Below are 21,634 nucleotides of genomic sequence, written 5' to 3'. Positions count from 1 at the left end.
CTGTGCAAGAGCTACCTCCTGGAAGTAAAGTTACCGTGATGATGTGAATGGAGTAAAGCCTTGGGGGACTTTCATTTGCTGAAGGGCACAACTCAAAATGAAGACAAACAACTGTAAACATCCATTAATAATCAGAACATGGAATGTGCAAAGTATGAATCTAGGAAAATTGGAAGTTGACAAAAATGAAATGGAACACATGAACATCAATATGCTAGGCATTAGTGAGCTGCAGTGGACTGGCTTTGGCCATTTTGAATCTAACAATCACATGGTTTACTATGCTGGGAATGACAAATTGAATAGGAATGGCATTATATTGATCATCGAAAAGAACACATGAAGATCTGTCTTGAAGTACAATGCAGTCTGTAATAGGATAATGTCCATAATGGAAGAAATGAGTAGGTACAAGAGCTGAACAGAAAATTTCAAAGGTCAGCTTGAGAAGACAAAGTCAAATATTACAACAAAATGTGAAAAGATCTAGAGTTAGAAAAACAAAAGGGTAGAACATGCTCAGCATTTCTCAACCTGAGGGAACTAAAGAAAAAAATCAAGGCTAGAATTTCATTATTGAAGCATTATCTGGGAAAATTATTGAATGATGCAGAAAGCATCAAGAGAAGATGGAAGGAATACACAGAGTCACGGTACCAAACGAAAATGGTTAATCTTCAACCGTTTCAAGAGGAAGCGTATGATCAAGAGCCAATGATGCTGAAGGAAGAAATCCAAGGTGCATTGAAGAAATTGGCAAAGAACAAGGCACTGGAAATTGATAGACTACAAATTGAAATCTTTCAAGAAAGTGAGGTGGCACTGGAGGGTCTCACTCATCTCTACCAAGCAATTTGGAAGACAATTATCTGGCCAACTGATTGGAAGAGATCCATATTTGTGCCCATTCCAAAGAGAGGCAACCCAATAGGATACGGAAATCATTGGACAATATCTTTGATACCCCATGCGAGTAAAGTTTTACTAAAAGTAATACAGAAATGGCTACAAGCATACATTGACAGAGAACTTCCAGAGGTTTTCAAGCCAGACTCAGAAAAGGATGTGGAATGAGGGATGTCATTGCTGATGTCACATGGATCTCGGCTGAAAGCAGAAGATACCAGAAAGATGTTTACTTGTGCTTTATTGACTACACAAAAGCCTTCGATTTTGTGGATCATGACAAGCTATGGACAACATTGAAAAGTATGAGTATTCTGGAACATTTAATTATGCTCACGAGGAATCTGTGCATGGACAAAGAGGCAGTTTTTCAAACAGAACATGGGAACACTGGATGGTTTAAAATTAGGAAAGGTGTGCAACAGGGTTGTATTCTTTCACCATACTTATTCAACCTGTATGCTGAGCAAATAATCCGAGAAGCTGGGTGCTATGAAGAAAAACGTGCAGATGATACAACCTTGTTTGATGAAAGTGAAGAGGACTTAAAATACTTAACTGATGAAGATCAAAGACCATACATAGCCTTCAGTGTGGGTTGCATGTCAGTGTAAAGAAAAAAAATCCTCACCACTGGACCAATAAACAACATTCTTATAAATGGAGGAAAGATTGAAGTTGTCAAAGGCTTCATTTTTCTTGGCTCAACCATCAACACTCCTGGAAGCAGCAGCCAAAATATCAAATAATATATTGCATTAGGCAAATCTGCTGTACAAGACTTTTTTAAAGTGTTGAAGAGCAAAGATGTCAACTTGAGAACTAAGGTACATCTGAACCAAGCCATGGTATTTTCAATAACCTCATGTGCATGCAAAATTTGGACAGTGAATAAGAAAGACCATAGAAGAATTGATGCTTTTGAGTTATGGTGTTGGAGGAGAATATTGAAAGTACCATGGACTTCCAAAAGAATAAATAGATCTGTGTTGGAAGAAGTGCAGCCAGAGTGCTCCTTGGAGGCCAAGATGGCCAAACTTCGTCTCTCATACTTCAGCTATATTGTCAGTAGGGTCCAGTCACTGGAGAAGGATATCATATTTGGTAGTGTGGAGAGTCAGAGAAAAAGAGGAAGATCCCCCCAGTGAGATGGATTGGCAAAGTGTCAGCATCAATGGGCTCAAGCGTGGCAATAATTGTGAGGTTAGGTCAGGACCGGGCAGTGTTTCATTTTGTTGTGCATAGGGTCCCTATGAGTCAGTACTGATTCAATGCCACCTAACAACAAAAGAAAGACCAATTAATACCACTATTATTCAAATTTACATACCAACCACTAAAGCCAGAGATGATAAAATTGAAGAATTCTACCAACTTCTTCAGTCTGAAATTGATCAAACTTGCAATCAAGATGTATTGATAATTACTGCAATTGGAAGGCAAAGGTTGGAAACAAAGAGGAAGGTTAAATAGTTGGCAAATATAGTCTCGGTGATAGGAAGGATGCTGGAGATTGCATGATAGAATTTTGTAAGACCAATGATCTCATCATTGAAAATATGTTTTTTAAACAACATAAAAGATGACTATACACATGGACCTCACGAGATGGAATACACAGAAATCAAATTGACTACACCTGTGGAATGAGACGGTGGAAGAGCTCCATATTATCAGTCAAATTAAGGACAGGGCAGACTGTGGAACAGATCATCAGTTGCTCATATTATAAGTTCAGGCTGAAACTGAAGAAAATTAAAGCAAGTCCACAGAGCCAAAATATGACCTTGAGCATATCTCACATGAATTTAGAAATCATCTCAAGAACAGATTTGATGTATTTGACAATAAACACTGAAGACCAGAAGAGTTGTGGGATGACATCAAGAACATCATACAGGAAGAAAGCAAAGGGTCATAAAGAAGACAAGAAAGAAGGAAAAGACCAAAATGGATGTCAGAAGAGACTCTGAAACTTGCTCACCAGTGTAGAGATACTAAAGCAAATGGAAGAAATGAGGAGGTAAAATAGCTGAATAGAAAATTTCAAAGGTCAGCTCAGCAAGACAAAGTCAAATATTACAATAAAATGTACAAAGACCTGGAGGTTAAAATGCGAAAGGGAAGGACACACTCAGCATTCCTCAACTGAGGGAACTGAATAAAAAATTCAAGCTTCAATTTGCAATATTGAAGGATTCCATGGGAAAAATAGTGAATGATGCAGAAAGTATCAAAAGAAGATAGAAGGGTCAAGAAGGAGGAGCATGAGTGAAGTGTAAGATCCCTACCTAGAGAATCAGTGACCCCAGAAATGACAGCAGAGGTGACAGCAGAGGTGATGGCATGGAGAGACAGAACTGCGTTGGGCTCTAGACCCATGAACTGAGTAAAGTTGAATGCCTATGTACAGAACACTGGCTTGAAGAATGTGCCCTTTGGGAATTCATGAACTAGCTAAAAGAGCTTTGTAACACTTGACAGAGCAGGGCAGAAGCCAACGGACCTGTGGCTGAGAGGTGGAAGACGAGTGAGGCATGCGTGCAATATGGCAGACAAGAGGCGTTCCTGCCTGGAAAACAGCTTCATTTTTAGTTGGTTTTGATCCTTAATTGTATACCCTGTTCACTTCCTTAATAAACCCCATAACAGGGGAGAAGATGGAAGGAATACATAGTCACTGTACCAGAAAGGGATGGTCGATGTTCAACCATTTCACGAGTTTGCATATATGATCAAGAGCCAATGATCCTGAAGGAAGAAGTCCAAGGTGCATTGAAGGCATTAGCAAAGAACGAGGCTGCAGAAGTTGATGGCATACAACTTGAAATCTTTCAACAAACTGATGCAGTACTGGAAGCACTCACTCATCTATGCCAAGAAATTTGGAAAACAGTTACCTGGCCAACTGACTGAAAGAGATCCATATTTGTGCCCATTACAAGGAGAGGTGACCCAAAGGGATGCAGAAACCAATAATATCCCATGCGAGCAAAATTTTGCTAGAGATAATTTAAAAATGCCTGCAATCATACACTGACAGAGAACTTCCAGAGGTTCAAGCCAGATTCAGTAGAGGATGTGGAACAATGGTTATTATTGCTGACGTCAGATGGATCTTGGCTGAAAGCAGTTACTACCAGAAAGATGTTACCTGTGCCTTATTGACTAAGGAAAGGCTTTTGATTGTGCGGGTCATGACGCACTATGGACAGCATTTCAGAGAATAAGTGTTCTGAAACACTTCATTGTGCTCATGAGGAACCTGTACACAGACCAAGAGGCAATTGTTCATACAGAACAAGGGAACACTGAATGGTTTAAAATTAGGAAAGGTGTGTACCAGAGTTGTATTCTTTCATCCTACTTATCCAATCTATATGCTGAGCAAATAATCTGAGAAAAACGTGGCATCAGAATTGGAGGAAGACCCATTAACAATCTTGCTTGCTGAAAACAAAGAGAACTTAAAATAGTTACTGATGAAGATCGAAGGCCACAGCCTTTGGTATGGGTTGCACCTCAACATAAAGAAAACAAAAATCCTCACCACTGGACCATTAAATGACGTCAAGATAGAGAAAATATATTGAAGTTGTCAAAGACTTCATTTTGCTCGGCTCAACCATCAACACTCATTGAAGCAGCAGTTAAGCAATCAAATGACTTTTATTGCATTCGACAAATATGCTTCACAAGACCTCTTTAAAGTGTTGAAGAGCAAAGATGTTAGTTTGAGGACTAAGAAGGTGGGCCTGACCCAAGCCATGGTATTTTCAGTAACCTTATATATATGTGCAAGTTTGACAGTGAATAAGGAAGATCATAGGAGAATTGGTGCATTTGAGTTATGCTGCTGGAGGAGAATATTAAGAGTACCATGGGCTGCCAAAAGAACAAACCAATGTGTGCTGGAAGAAGTACAGCCAGAGTGCTCTCTGGAAGCCCTGATGTCCAGGCTACGTCTCTCATACTTCGGACAAATTGTCAGGAGGGACCAGTCTCTGGAGAAGGAGATCATGTTTCATAAATTGAAGGGTCAGAGAAAAAGAGGAAAACCCCCAATGAGATGGATTGGCACAGTGACAGCAGTGATGGGCTCAAATGTAGCAACAATTATGAGGTTGGCACAAAACCGGGGAGTATTCTGTTCTGTTGTGTATAGGCTATCTATAAATCAGTAATGACTTGATAGCACCTAACAACAATAACAATACCACCATAATTCAGGAGTGCAGTGGCTCCATACAATAAGCACTGGTCTGCTAAGCATAAGCTCTGCGGTTCGAGCCTCCTAGCTGTTGATCTGGAGAAAGATGAGGCTTTCTGGTCCCACAAAGATGTAAAGCCATGGAAACCCTATACAGTGTTGCTATGAGTCAGAACCAACTCAGTGGCATTTAACAACACCACCACCATAATTCAAATTTGTCAACTCTTCTTCTGATACTTTCTGACACGTTTGTTGTTGTTGTGAGGTGCCATCAAGTTGGAACCGACTCATAGCGACCCTATGCACAGCAGAACGAAACAATGTCCAATCCTGGGCCAACCTCACTACTGTTGCCACCCTTGAGTCCATCAATGTTGCCACCTGGCCAATCCATCTTGTTGGGAGTCTTCCTCTTTTTCTCTGACCCTCCATCTTACCAAGAATGATATCCTTCTCTAGCGACTGTTCCCTCCTGACAATATGTCCAAAGTATGAGAGACGAAGTTTGGCCATCGTGACCTCTAAGGAGAGCTCTGGCTGCACTTCTTCCAAAACAGATCTATTGGTTCTTTTGGCAGCCCATGGCACTTTTTAGTATTCTTCTCCAACACCATAATTCAAATGCATCAATTCTTCTATGATCTTCCTTATTCACTGTCCAGCTTTCACATCATATGAGGTTATTGAAAATACCATGGCTTGGATCAGGCACACCTTAGTCCTCAAGCTGACATCTTTGCTCTTCAACACTTTAAAAAGTGTCCAGCAGATTTGCCTAATGAAATACATCGTCTGATCTCTTGACTGCTGCTTCTGTGAGTGTTGATAGTTTATCCAAGAAGAATGAAGTCCTTGACAACTTCAATCTTTTCTCCATTGATAAGAATGTTGTTTATTGGTCCAGTGGTGAGGATTTTTGTTTTCTTGATATTGAGATGTAATCCATACTGAAGGCTGTGCTCTTTGATCTTCATCAGTAAATTATTTAAGTCCTCTTCACTTTCAGCAAGCAAGGTTGTATCATCTGCAAATTGCAGGTTGTTAATGAGTCTTCCTCCAATCCTGATGCCACGTTTTTCTGACACTTTTAGACATTTTCATTTTCCTAAGGAAAAGAAGGTCCATTCCTCTATCCCAGGCCCTGTCCAAGCCTATCCCTTCTCCCTCCTGCTGCTGATCTTATGTTTGGGGTCCTTTTCCATTTTCACTGTTCCCTCCTGAACCCAGGCGCCTTAAAGCTACCACCTGGTTTCCTGTAGCCTCCTTGTCACCACTCCAACTTTTGTAATACTGAGAAAAATCTCTCCACTTACATTATCATTTACTCCATACCGTAGGACTATGAGACCCAGGTCCTACTGCTAATAAGCAACTATCATGGGTGCTTTCTATGTGCCAAACATGGGCCAACCACTTAACATATTTAACCCATTTAACTCATTTAACCCATAACAGTCATAGGGAACTGAGTCCCAGGACTAGTAATTAGCCCATTCCAGCAAATGGGGAGCAATTTTAAGTAACATTAGCACTGTCCTGATTATGTCATTTCTGTACTTCAAATAGCTGCTCACCACTCCCATGGTCAGCAGAATGTCTTGTCAAGTCTGGTTCCATCACGGGCTCTCTGGGTGACCTTGGGCAAGATGCAGAACATTTCTGGATCTAATTTTCTTATCTGTAAGATAGGATGGAGTCCTGGTATGGAGCTGTAGAGTAAGCACTAGACTGCTAACTGAAAGGTCAGCTGTTCAAACATACCAGTTGTTCCTTGGAAACCCTATACTGGGTCACTATGAGTCAAAATTGACATGACAGCACTTAACAGTAACAGTCAAGATAAGGACAGGAACACAGAGTGAGCAAGAAGTCGCCATATGGTCTGGCTCCTTCCTGCCACTGCCCTAGCCTCTTTTCCAGCCATACCAGTCTCCCTGCCTTTCTCTCAACACGCCACATGCTTTCACGCTTTCGTGCCTCAGCCTTTGGGCTCCCCCTTGTCCTTTTCCCTTAACCAGAATTCTACCCACATTTCAGGGGGACTTTAATATCCCCTCAGAGGGTTGGTCCCCACTGTTCCCACCAGAAGGGGAGTTTCTCAAGGACAGGGTCCTGGTGTCTGTACTGTCTCTGTGTCCCCATAGCACTCAGAACAGAGTGAGGAAATGACCCTCTGAACCAGGGGTTCACAAGCCCATGAAGCCTGAGACCACCCTCCTCTCCCTTTGAGTCTCATGCCTGAGAAACATTGATTCTCCCGACTTCAGAAGCCCCTCCCAGGGGCCAGGATGATGGATAGAACATGGGAAATCCTCGATACTTGGAACATTGAAGCTACAAAAGGATTCAGTTACAGCCATTTTTACAGAAGAGGAATCTGGAGCTCCTTGCAGCAGAGTGTGTGGGTAGATGCCAGGTTTCTGATTCAAGCATATCTAGGTTCCTATGCTAGTCCCTGAGTATCACAAACAGTTAAGCACTCCATTACTAGCTGAGAGCTTGGTAGTTTGAGCACACCCAGAGAGACCTCAGAAGAAGGCTTGGTGATACGCTTCCAAAAGGTCACAGACTTGACCCCCCTATCAGCTGCCCTCCTCTGCACATGTGGGATTACTGACTACCTATGTTGGCTTGGGCAAGTCGCTTCAGCTTTCTTAAGTGTAAAACTCAGAAGGTAGTATCTACTGTGAAGAGTGTGTTCATTCATGCACTCGATCCTCACCATTCTACTGTATTGTGATTGTGTGAAGTGCTCCTCCGAAAAGTGCCTGGCAAGTTGGGCAGCTCAGCAGTTGTTGATTCTGTCTAGGAACCCACGCTCATCATTTCTAGGCCCAGAGAGGTGATGAGAATTGCTCAGGGGTACAGAACAAGGACCAGAACAATTTACCAGAATGCAAATTGCAGTGAGAGGGAAGGCTTGTCTAGGTGAGACATTAAAGTGTGAGGCTCAGACAGGGGTGGGCTCACGTGATGGGCCCTGGTCCTTCTAGGTTTCTTGTCTGTCAGGTTGCTGCTGCTGGACAGCCTAGCAGGGCACTTCTCTGACCCATAGATTAGTATCACCTTTCTTGGCTCTCCCCTTCTCAAGCCTAATGTCTTGTCTTGTCAAATCCTGAGCCAACCTGGGATGATGTGTTCACAATGCAGGAATTACCTCTTTTCCCTTAACCCTGACTTCTTTGAAGTGAGCAGAGAGAATGGTCCCCACATTTGAGAGAGGCCACATCTGGGAGATGGCCTTACCATCGGCACCGTCCTCATGAAGAGGATCATTCAGATGTTGAGAGCACCAGAAGAACAAAGTAAACTTGCCCATGTTTGTACAACTGGGGTATGGCTGAGCCTGGCCCAGAATCCTGGCCTCCTGCCTCTCATGTGCTGTCCCGCCTGGTTTGTCCCACTGATTTCCCCCCAAATTGTGGGTTCATACAATCAGGAGTCTCGAGGGTGTCTGGGCTCAAAATTCTGGGATGAAAATCTTCTTGAGAAGCGTTTTCTCAGCTATTCCTAAGGGTTCCTCTGGTCCTTCAAACCCCTCAATTCAGTGACATTAACATTGGGGTAATTGTTTAAAATCTACACTTTTAGAAATGAAACAAGATTACAAAAAATTAATGGGCATACAAGTAGAATTTAAAACAAATCTGGGCTTGGATGTCCCTCAGAATATCAGTCAGATTCTTCTCTCCACAGAAGTGGCTAGTATGTCAGGAAGGCGAAGACGTGGAGGTAAGACAAGGTGCCATTTATGGCTGGGTTAAAAAATATATATATTGAAGTGAAAATATATACAACAAAACATTTGCCAATCGAGCAGTTTCTACATGTTTAATTCAGTGCCATTTGATTACATTCTTCGTATTATCCAACCATCATGGCTCCACTTTTCCAAATGATTCCACCATCATTAACGTAAGATCAACAACTCCTTAAGGACACGCTCCCCCTTTATCCTTCCCTCTCACCCCGATAACTGATAATAACCTTTGGTTCCTACATATTTGCTTAGCTCATATAACTGAGATCATGTAGTATTTATTTGTTCTTTGGCTACTGACTAATTTCACTCAGCACAGTGATTTCAAAGTTCATCCATGTTGTGGCTGAGTAAAATTCTGTCTTTGTTATCTGCTGCTGCTATAACAGAAATACCGCAGGTGGATGGCTTTAACAAAAAAAAATCTCCCACAATTTAGTAGGGTAGACGTCTGAATTCAGATCTCCGGTTCTGGAGAAAGGTCCTTGTTATCGTTCAGCATCCATAGGTCCAAACATTCCTTGGAGATCTCCATGTGTCTTGGCATCAATCATTCCCTGGATCTTGGAGCTTCACCGTACAGGGAACCCAGATGCAAAGGACACCTCCTCTCATGGCTCTTTTGTCTTGGTGGTAGTAAGTCCTTCTGAGCTCTGCTCACTTCTCTATCCTTCTATATTTTACAAGAGATTGACTCTAGAGACAACCTAATACTTTAGATTGCATTTGACATCGTTAACATCATAGATGCGAGGCTTTACAATGCCACTCTTCTGTCAGTTTGCCATGCTGTCATGTTGCTGTGATGCTGGAAGCTATGCCAGGGGTATTTTAAATACAAGCAAGGTTACCTATGGTGGACAGATTTCATTGCAGCTTCTAAACTAAGACAGACTAGGAAGAAGAAGAGGTAGACTACTTCAGAATGTTTAGCCACTGAAAACCTAATAAGTAGCAGTACAGCATTGTCAGATACAGTGCAGAAAGAAGAAAACATTATGAATAGGACCACAATATTGTCAGATATAGTGCCAGAAGATGAGCCCCTTAGAAGGCACTCAAAGTATGACTGGGGAAGTGCTGCCTCCTGAAAGCAGAGTTGACCTTGATGACACAAATGTAGTACAGCCTTTGGGCCCTTCATTTGCTGATGGGACACACCTCAAAAATGAGTCAGAATGGCATAAACATCCATTAATGATCAGAACATGGAATGTACAAAGTATGAACCTAGGAAAATTGGAGGTCTTCAAAATGAAATGGAATGCATACAGATAAATATCCTGGGTATTAATGTGCAGATATCAACTAGCATTGGCAATTTTGAATCTTTTTCTTAAAAAAAACAACTTTTTATTGTGAATTGAATGCAGGTTTACAGAGCAGATCATTAGTTTCACATTCGACAAATCATATACTTTGCTTCATTACATGTTTGCTATCCCCTCCATGCACCAACAGTTAACAGCATTTACCTCTATTCACTTTAATCACTACATTCCTCCCTGTGTCTCCCGCCACCCCCATCTTTCCTCTGACAGACTCCCTCTGGTTGTATATTGCCTGCCCCATCACCCATGTCAATAAGTGTCTACCTTCTAGTGCATGTATCATTTCCTCCTCCAGTAATGTTGAATCTTGAAATAATATGGTTTGCTGTGCCAGAATGACAAATTGAAGAGGGATGGTGTCACAGCCATCATCAAAAAGAACATCTCAAGGTCTGTCTTGAAGTACAACACTGTGATTGGATAATATCCTATATCCTATAATATGCCTACAAGGAAGACCAGTTAATACCACTGTTATTCAAAAAGTGCACCAACCACTAAAGCCAGTGATGATGAAATTGATGAATTCTACCAACTGCTTCAGTGTGAAATTGATCAAACATGCAATCAAGATGTATTGATAATTACTGGCAAATAGAATGTGAAGGTTAGAAATAAAGAGGAAGGATCAGTAATTAGAAAATATTGGCCTTGATAATAGAAATGATGCTGGAGATCACATGATTGAATTTTGCAAGACCAATGACTTATTGATTGCAAATATCGTTTTTTAAGCAGCATAAAAGATTAGTATACACATGGACCTCACCAGATGGAAAACATGGAAATCAAATTGACTACATCTGTGAGAAGAGATGGTGGACAAGCTCCATATCATCAGCCAAAACAAGGCCAGGGGCAGACTGTGGAACAAAGAATCAATAGCTTATATGCCAGTTCAGGCTGAAGCTGAAGAAAATTAAAACAAGTCCATGAGAGTCAAAATATGACCTTGAACATATGCCATTGATTGTAGATACCGTCTTAAGAAAAGATTTGCCACTAATGACTGAAAACCAGAAGAGTTGTAGGATGACATTAAGAACATCATACAGGAGGAAGGCAAAAGGTCATGAAAAGAATCAAGAAAGAAAATAAAAGACCAAATTTTAGGTCAGAAGAGACTCTGAAATGTGTTCTCCAGTGTAGAGATACTAAAGTGAATGGAAGAAATTAGGAGGTAAAAGAGCTGAACAGAAAGTTTAAAAGGGCAGCTCTAGTGGGTCATTACCACTAGAAAGGACAAGCAGACCCTCCTGGAACAGCTAGAGTGACAGATGATACATCTTCAAAGAAAGCTCATCAGGAAAACCCCAAAACAAAAATGACAGTATGATTGGCTACTGCAAGAATAAGCAAGTTGTTTGCTGGGAAGCCATCAAGGCAAGCAATCAAGTCCCTTCAGGACAAATCCCCCTCTAAGACTTAAAGTCAAAGGAAACACATGAGCCGGCATGCAAGCTTGCTGGTGACAACATTGGTGTACTGTTGAGTGGAAGAAGGGGAAAGGCAGCAATGAAGAAATGGGCTGAGTTCAACCATGTTACGTAGACTCCCATTGACCTGGAGATGAGAGAAGAGGAAGATCTCGTTGGTTCAAAGCATGGTGACCTGGGGACACCTGAGCCCATGAACAAGGACATAGCCACAGAGGGCTAGAGCTGTGAGTGAAGCATTAAGCTGATATGAAGTGAGGGGAGATGCACAGAAACATCCAGACTTGCAGATAGTGCCCATGTGACCTAGTTCAATGGCTTGATAATCAGAACTTGACTAGAAGAAGATAAAAAAAGGAAACAGTTTTTGATAAAAGAAACAATGGTAAATTGCTACAATTTGATGAACTTGACCTATATTCATGGAGGTGGTTGTTGTTAAGTGTAGCTCCAAATACCAACAGAGAGGGAAGAGTCTTCACATCAAGTATCAATGCTATCCCCTCTGTATACAGGATAGATAGGGATGGGAAACTTAGACATTGGCTACCTAAAATGAGGGGGCGATAAAGGCACGAAGTGACTGGCTTACAAGTTTTCAAGAGGGAATTTAGTTTAAGAGTATGTAGGGGAAGATAGAGTCCCCACTGAATAATTTTCATCGTGTCTAGATGGGACTGGTAAAAAGAGATGGGGATAAGATTCTTATGATTCAGTAGTGGATCATTGTTATCATGACCAATTGCAACTGTCACAATTGTAAAGGTAGAAGTTTTGTAACAAAAAGGGGTGAGTAGTTAATCTTACAGTCCAGAAACAGAGGACCCTAGGACCATCAAGGGAGAAGAGCACAAGTGGAATGTGGAATCTTATCCAGAGAAGCAGCGACAGCTGAGATGGAGGCAGAGATGGGGACATGGAGAGAGGGAACAGCTGAGGACTCTAGATTCATGGGAAGAGAGGGACTGAGAGCTGGCGGCTAGGAGGCAGACTTGCAGAATGTGCCTTTGGTGGTGTAAATTATTATGTATGCCTGAGTGCTTAAAGGAAAAAAAAGGAGCTAAAATGAATAGAGAGAAATACTGTTAACTGATGGTATATGGAGGGGATTATAATCATTGTAATGAAACAAAGTGGCAGCATCGATGGACTCAAGCATGGCAACAATTGTGAGGTTGGCCCAGGATCGGGCAATGTTTCATTCTGCTGTGCATAAGGTCGCTATGAATCAGTATTGAGTTGATGGTGCCTAACAACAACAACAACAACAATGAAACAAAGTATATGATTTGTTGAATGTAAAACTGATGATCTGCCCTGTAAACTTTCACTCAATTCACAATAAAATCTTAAAAAAAAAAAAGGGCAGCTCAAAAAGACAAAAGAAAAATATTATAATGAAATGTACAAAGACCTGGAGTTGGAAAACTAAAAAGGGAAAACAAGATCAGCATTTCTTAGGCTGAAAAAAAAAAAAGAAAAGAAAAGAAAACATTCAAGCCTTGACTTGCAATATTGAAGGAACATATGGAGTCCAGTGTGGCGTTGTAAGTTAATGAACTGGACGGTTTGAACTGCAAGGTCGGTGGTTCAAGCTCACCAACTTCTCCTTGGAGACCCTGTGGATCAGAACCGACTTGATGGCACATAACAACAACATGGGCAAAATATTGAATTATGCAGAAAGCATCAAAAGAAGATGGAAGGAACACACAGTTCCCCCTCGAAGATAAAGATCAGTGTCAACCATTTCAAGAGGTAGCATATGATCAAGAATCAGTGATAATGAAGGGAGAAGTCCAAGATACATTGAAGACACATTGGTGAAGAAAAAAGCTCCACGAATTGATGGGAATGCAAATTGAAATTTTCAGCAAACTGATGCAGCACTGAAGGCACTCAACATTCTTTGGACATGTTGTTAGGAGGGAGCAGTACCTGCAGAGGAGCATCATGCTTGGTAAAATGGAGGGGCAATGAGAACGAGGCAGACCCTAACGAGATGGATTGACACAGTGGCCCAGCAACAGGCTGAAGTGTAACAACAGTTATGAGGATGGTGCACGACAGGGCAGTGATTTGTTTTCTGGTGCTTAGGATTTCTATTAGTCAGAACCCAGTTGATGGCACCTAACAGCAACAGGAACAACAGGATGATGTCATCCCAGGGCCAATCACATTATGGGAAGGTGATTACATTTATTCCATCTCATCGTGAAGGAGTACTACCTCGTAACTGCCAAACCACTGAGAATCTTGGCCCAGTCAAGTTAGCAGGAAACCTTAACTACCACACATTCTCTTAGGAACACTAGTGTACAGTGGTTTAAGCACTGGGCTGCTAATGGAAATGTTGGCAGTTTGAACTCACCAGTTGCTCTTCAAGAGAAAGATGAGGCAGTCTGCTTCCCCAAAGATTTGCAATCTCAAAAACCCTATGGAGTAGGTCTGTTATGCTCTTCAGGGTTGCTATGAGTCAGAACCAATTGGATGGCAGTGAGTTGGGTTTGGTTTGAAATGTTGTCTTATATGTTTGTCATATGATCAATGGCTGGCTTGTGGTTAAAGGATGAAGCAGTGTTCCTTTTTGGCTTTTTGTATTCACCACACTTCCTTGTTCAGGCCCTTCCTTTCCTGAGCCCTCTACCCATCCTACTTGTTTCCTCTCCCCCACTTCCTCCTACACCAGCAGTCTCTGATGCCTGTCTTTCTCAGCCTCCCTCTGACTCTGGGCTTCTCCATCTCTGTGTTTCAGGCTCCCTGCCATCCCCTATCTGGGCTTTCCTGACCTCTCTCTGGCTACTGTCTTTCAGGTCGCCCAGGCCCCAGACCACATATGTCAACGGCGGTCTTCCAGCCTCACAGCACATCAAGCAGGAGGTCCTGCCGGACTACCAGGCCATGGTGGAAGCTCACACTCCCCTGTCTACCCACTGCCGGGCCCTGTCAGCCACTGGCCTGCACACAGACGTGGACCTCTCTGGCCGGGGTCTTGGAAACCATGCACCTTCCTGCTACCTTCTGGGTAGCGAGCCCAGTTCTGGTCTAGGACCCCCACCTGAGGCCCATTTCCCAGAGGGCAGCCTGAAACGCTGCTGCCTCTTGGGCCTACCTGCCGCCTCCTCAGCCTCCTCTTCATCCTGTGTCTCCTCCGAGGGCCTCAGCCTCACCTCCCTCATCCGCTCCTCCCAGGCAGCTCTGGTCACCTGTGTGAATGGACTCCGGAGCCCCCCACTGCCTGGAGACCTGGGGAGCCCCACGAAGCGGGCCCGACCTGGCCCTATAGCTGCTGAAAGCCACGAGAGCAGTTTGCAACTTGAAGCTTGCCGGAAGGGGGGCTTCATGAAGCAGGAGCCTGTGGATGAATTCTCAGAACTCTTCAGCCCTCACCAACAGGGTCTGCCACCCCCATACCCCCTGTCTCAGTTGCCACCTGGAGGCCTAGGGCTGGGCCTGGTGGGTAGGGTGGTGGCCGGGCAGCAGGCATGCCGCTGGGTGGACTGCTGCGCTGCCTATGAACAGCAGGAGGAGCTGGTGCGGCACATTGAGAAGAGCCACATTGACCAGCGCAAGGGCGAGGACTTCACCTGCTTCTGGGCTGGCTGTGTGAGGCGCTACAAGCCCTTCAACGCTCGCTACAAGCTGCTCATCCACATGAGAGTACACTCTGGTGAGAAGCCCAACAAGTGTATGGTGAGTTTCCAGCAGTCAGACCACCAGCCTAACACTGTCTTGGGAGAGGGCCAAAGAGCACAAGAGCCCCTATGGCTGGGGAGGGAGGGGGACAGTGCTAATGGGCCTGGCCCCTGGTCGTGATGGTCAGTGCCCTCAATGTGGGGCACCCAGGCAGAGGAGTTCTTGTACTCACCAGCTACCCTAGTCCCCTCGGTGACCACACAGTCTGGTGTCACACATCGTATCTGGTGGTGAGGTCACAGCAGGCTTGGCCTGCCTTCTCTCTTTCATGTGTACATGCTCCCTGTCCTACCCACCAATGGCCCTTCACCAGCATCCTTGCCAGGAAGGCTCAGATGCCTGAACCTCCTCTTGGAACCCCAGGTCCTCACAGGAATTTGGCTGTGAGTCCCCAGGGCAGCATTTAGATTAAGACCATGGGTAAGATGCAATGGTGTTCAGGCTAGAGGTCAGACACACACACAAGCACACATGAACTTCTTGCTGATCAGCTCTGTGTTCTGCTTTCACTATAATGGAAATCTGTGTCCGAGGCTGGGAACCTGGTCTTAACTCCTGATATCTTCACATGTCTGCTGTGCTCACCCTCAAGGCCCAGCCAGTCCATTGGCAAAGGCAGCTGCCTGGGAGTAGAAGGGGATGGTCTGGGTGGCTGCCAGTCACTTCTCTGCATTGATGAGGCAGAGGAAGCAGCAGTGTGTCTGGTCTGAAGGAGCCAGTGTTTCAGCTAAGGCCTTACTGTCACTGTTGGGGCCTGCCATCCTTGGATTGCTCCATCAGGAAAGGGGCGCATGAGACAGCTGTACATACCCCCAGGTGATAGTGTAAAGGTGAACCCCCCTCTGTGTGCCTGCAGCATTCCTAACAGCCAGGTAGGAGGTAGGAAGCAGCAAAAGGCCATTCTCCTGGGGCCAGGTGTTTGCCTTTGGGCCTCACCTGTACGTAGAGCTGTGAGCGAAGCATTCAGCTGGATGAGTTAATTCTGCTTCAACGATGCTGGGTCTTGAAGAATAAAAGCGGGAGTTCACTTTCTATGTGATGAACAGCTTGTGCACAGAAATGGAAAGCAGGAGGGCACCTGTGGTTGGTGCTCTGGTTTTTGGAAGGGTGTGATGGGAAAATGCTGGACTGAGCAGGTTGAGAATTTTTGAGTTTATCACCTGCATTCGCGTTGAGAGTATGCTGGAAGGAGATGTGTGGCTGAGCTGGTCCATGGGGGTGTCTAGTTCATTTGGGGTCTTGTGACATGTGGTTTGCTGAAAAGCAGCCTCCTCCTTGGAAGGAGATGACCAATAGACAGAGACCACAGGCCACAGCTACTGGAAGTTGGTGCACAGAGAGGGCTTTATCTTTCCCTGAGACCCTGGAGCCGGCGCTGCTCAGCTAGTGTTCTCCACTCCTTTGCTGTGGCTGGCTCATTTCAGTGGTCTCCTCAGCGAGTCTCCTGTGTAGAATCACAGCGTCCTGGGTCTATCTATGTTGGACACGAGGGCTCTTAGAGACAGTGTTGAATTACCCAGTAAGCAATTGTTAACTGATGTTGGATTGCTCAGTAACCTGTGGTAAAGATTTACTTCTATGCATGTCTGGCACCTGTCTCTCTCCCAACCCCACAGCACCTTCCTCCAAAATCAAAACCTCTTTTCAAATGCAAAATCCCCTGATAGGGACAGAGAGCCCAGTAAGCAATCTGTATTAGCATTAGTACACACAAGTAAAGCTATGCTTACCTTGCTTACTGGGTACTCCACCTCTGCTTGCTGCTCAATTTCCACTTTGGAAAATGGAGGCTCCGTCCATGGATCCAGGGGCATAGGTTACTTACCGAGGTATCAATGAAACCTCTTAAGTTTTCTTTCTGCTAGGGTATCATTCGATTCAGCAGACTCTACACCTGGCTTGGACCTGCCACTCGGGACCCGGAGGAGCATGCACTGCCACCATCCTTTCCCTAATGGTCAGGGATGGATTTGGAGATTAGCGACACACTGTAGTGCTGAGGGTATCCAAGGGCCATCTTCAGCAACAGTGCCATGTGGTTCTCATAAAACCTGGTAGGTTTTGTTTTATTTTTCAGTGCTATTGAGTTGGTTCCGACTCATTGTGACCCTATGTAGGGTTTCTGAGGAGCTACTGATGGGCTTGAACCACTGACCTTTCAGGGTTCTGGGTCCCGAGTGGCAGACCCAAACCAGGTGTTGTTGTTGTTGTTAAGTGCCATCAAGTTGATTCTGACCCATAGCGACCCTGTATAGGGTTTCCAAGGAGCAACTGGTGAGTTTGAACTACCGACCTTGCAGTTCAAACCACTTTGCAGTCTGATGCATTAGCCCACAGCACCACACCAGGACTCTAGGTGTAGAGTCTGCTGAATCGAATGATACCCTAGCAGTGCAGTGCTTATCTTACAGGACTCCTCAAGTAATAACTCCTCAAACAAGAATAGCAATTATAATAGTAAGAGTTTGAGGCAGTTTCTTCTGGTTTGACCCCTTGCTGAAAATTTGCATTTCCACCCCAGACACACTGAGTCAGAATCTACATTTTAACAAGATCCCCAGGTGATTCTTATGTATACATATCATAATAACAATATAATAGCAACTGTGATAAAAATAACTTGCCTAAAAATGTTGTACAGCTAATAGGCAATAGAGTTGAAGTTGAACCCGCCGCTTTGTAAACTAGAATGCCCTCGTTCATGTCCATGTTTTCTAGTTAGACTGCTCTCTGAGGCCGGCCCTGCTGGATGCCACCATCTGAAGCCTCCTAGCTGAGATCTGACCTCTCAGAGCCTCCTTCCTAGTTCCTCCCTGGCAGCTCCTGGGAATGCTCCCTGCCCTTCAAGGCTGGAGCAGTGGGTAACCCAGGGGGAAGAGGTGGGCTTCAGTCTGCACCCAGATAAAGAAAATCTCCCTTCCTTGTAAAATTATTAATTTCTCATGACAGGCCTCTGCTACCAGGCACTGTAATAGACAAAGGAATTTTGGGCTCTGAGCCTCTGGAGAACAGGAAATAGATGAGACATTTTGATTGAAGAGTAAATGGCCCACTAAAATAGCAGTTAATCCTTTTATTATCTTTCCAGCAGCTATTTCCACAGTTCTTTCATGAGGTAAGCCTCCCCTGCCCCATCCAACTGTAACACCCCCATCCATGCAGCTGGTTTAAATTTAGCCTGCGAAGCCTCTGCTCCTACACCAGGCAGTGCCTCAACTTGCCGACTTGCCACTGAGAAGCCAGACTCCCTTCTGCCCAGGCATCTCTGTCCTCAGGCCCCACCCTGCCCTCTCCACACCATCTGGAGGAAGCTCCCTAATCTCTGTGCAATATCCTGTTACGTTTCTTACATGGCCCGAGTTGTCTTAGCCTTATTAAATTTGGGGTTTCATCTGCATTATGATAGCAAGGCTATGTCCAACCCAAATACTGACGCGACGCCTCGAAGACGTTAAGTTTAAAAAGATTAATTTCATGCTTTCTTAGGTTGGCTCTCCCAGACAGTTTGGAATTCTGATAGTCTGAGACAGCAGAAATGAGCAGACTGCATACTTTGCTTTTCTCAACATCAAGAAGGGAGAGTGGGAGGGGAACACCTCTCATAACAAAGTTTTTTTCTACCTTGGGCTTTATAAATAATAATGACAGCAATTCCTCACTTTTGTGAGCAGTTTTCACAAAATGAAGCACAGTGTTCATAGATGTACATAGCCCAGGTTTAGAATTGCAGATAGCTCCCAGCCTAGCTTTGCTACTTACCAGCTGTGTGACCTTAGGCAGGTGATTTAACTCTTTCTGAACCATAGCATATTCAATTGCAAAATGGTTGAATAATAGTATCAGCTTTTAGCGTTGTGACTGGAGTTAAGAGAGCTGGCATGAGGAGAAAACACAAAAAGCAACCTGTTGCTCTTGAATGGATCCTGACTTGTAGTAACCCCATTTATAAGAGTGGAACCACTCCATAGGGTTTTCCTGGCTAAAATATATGTATATATTTTTTCCTATGTTTTTATTGTGAATTGAATGATAGTTTACATGGGAGAACATCAGTTTTACACTCATCGTTTCATTGCAGTGATTGCATTCTTCTCCATGCATCCTTATTCAACAGTAGTTACTTCTATTTCCTCTGTTTTTTGCATATACACAGAAACACTCAGGAATATATAATCATTTAAACAACGAAAGAGCACATTCTGCAAGCTGCCTCCTGGCCGCCAGCACACAGCCTTTCTCTTTCATTGAGTCTAGAGTCCTCAGCTGCTCCCTCTCTCCATGTCTCCATCTCTGCCTCCATCTATGGTGTCACTGCTTTTCTGAATAGGGTCCCACATTCCACTCATGCTCTTCTCCTTTGATGGTCTGAGGGTCCTCTGTTTCTGGACTGTAAGATTAACTACTCCCCCCTTTTTGTTACAAAACTTCTACCTTTACAGTTGTGACAGTTACAATTAGTCATAGTAACAGTTACTCACTATTGAATCACAAGACTCCTTTCACCAGACCTTTCTGAAAAAGTTGAAAACTATTCAGTGGAAATTCTACCTTCCCCCGCATACTCTAAAACTAAACTCCCTCTTGAAAAATTGTAAGCCAGTCACTTCATGCCTTTGTTGTTGTTGTCAGGTGCCATCGAGTCGGAACCGACTCATAGCGACCCCATGTACAGCAGAACGAAACAATGTTCGATCCTGGGCCAACCTCACTACCACTGCCACACTTGAGTCCATCAATGATGCCACCTGGCTGATCCATCTCGTTGGGGGTCTTCCTCTTTTTCTCTGACCCTCCACCCTACCCAGCATGACATCCTTCTCCAACGATTGTTTCCTCCGGACAATATGTCCAAAGTAGGGGAGACGAAGCTTAGCCCTCCTGGCCTCCAAGGAGCACTCTGGCTGCACTTCTTCCAAAACAGATCTATTGGTTCTTTTGGCAGTCCATGGCACTTTTAGTATTCTCCTCCAATACCACAACTCAAAGGCATCAATTCTTCTACGATCCTCCTTATTTACTGTCCAGCTTTTGCATCCATATGAGGCTATTGAAAACACAATGGCCTGGGTCAGGCGCACCCTAGTCCTCAAGCTGACATCTCTGCTCTTCAACACTAAAAAGTTCCTGTGCAGCAGATTTGCCCATTGCAATACGTCGTCTGATCTCTTGACTGCTACTTCCGCGAGTGTTGATAGTTGATCCAAGAAGAATGAAGTCCTTGACAACTTCATGCCTTTATCACCCCCTTATTTTAGGTAGCCAATGTCTAAGTTGCTTGTCCCTATCTATCCTATATACAGAGGGGATAGCATTGATACTTGATGTGAAGACTCCTTCCCTCTCTGTTGGTATTTAGAGTTACTACCTCCAGAGTATAAGTCAAGTTCATAAAAGTGTAGCAATTTATACTCGTTTACTTTATCAAAAAACATTTTTTTTTATCTTCCACTAGTCGAATTCTGATTATCAAGCCATCGTGGCTAGGTCAAATGGGTACTATCTGCAAGTTTGGGTGTTCTTGTGTGTCTCCCCTCACTTCATATCAGCTGGATGCTTCATTCTCAGCTCTAGCCCTCTGTGTCTAGGTCCTTTTTCATGAGCACAGGAATCTGTAGTATTTTTTTAATGCAACGAAATCAGTTTATTGAGCTGTTTACCTGAACTGGGTAATTGTTTTAACAATTTCCATGCCTTTCATCATTTATACTGGTGACTTTTTTCTTCAGTGCAAATATCTTTCTTTTTTTTAACGTTTTATTGTGATAGTTTACATAGGAGAACATTAGTTTTACATTCATCCTATTGTATATCATTTCATTGCCATGGTTATAATCCCCGCCATGCATCATCAACCAATCACAGGGTATACCTTGCAAGCCTGATCCCTGGTCATCAGCACACAGTCCCTCTCCCTCTCTGGGTCTAAAGTCCCCAGCCAATCCATCTTTCCACGTCATCATCTCTGCCTCCATCTGAGGCATCACTGCTTCTCTGGGTAGGGTCCTGCTCTCCGTTCTTCTCCGTTGATGGTCCCAGGGACCTCTGCTCCTAGACTGCAAAGTTAATCACTCCCCTACTTGCTACAAAATGTTTACCTTTACATTTCCAGCCCTCACAATCAGTCCTGATAACAATTATTCACTATTGTATCACAAAAGATCTATTCCCATTTCCTTTCATCAGCCCTTCCTAGACAGATTGGATATTATTCAGTGGAGATTCCACCTTCCTCGATGCCCTCTGGATCTAGATTCCCGCTTGAAAGATTATAAGCCAGTCACTTCTTGCCTTT

At 43.8% G+C, this 21,634-nt stretch overlaps 1 protein-coding gene across 1 annotated transcript in view; it reads left to right on the top strand.

Moving 5' to 3' along the window:
- The window catches only part of GLIS1 (GLIS family zinc finger 1), a 427,670-nt gene that overhangs the window by 272,445 nt on the left and 133,591 nt on the right, over positions 1 to 21,634 (top strand). The window contains exon 3 of the mRNA XM_006839786.1: positions 14,460 to 15,339. Within this exon, the coding sequence (XP_006839849.1) occupies positions 14,460 to 15,339 (880 nt within the window). The remainder of the gene's footprint in view (positions 1 to 14,459; positions 15,340 to 21,634) is intronic.

The sequence above is a fragment of the Chrysochloris asiatica genome, unplaced genomic scaffold (assembly GCF_000296735.1).
Source record: "Chrysochloris asiatica unplaced genomic scaffold, ChrAsi1.0 scaffold00026, whole genome shotgun sequence".
NCBI classification, from domain to species: domain Eukaryota; kingdom Metazoa; phylum Chordata; class Mammalia; order Afrosoricida; family Chrysochloridae; genus Chrysochloris; species Chrysochloris asiatica.
This window is presented reverse-complemented; position numbering and strand designations above follow the sequence as displayed.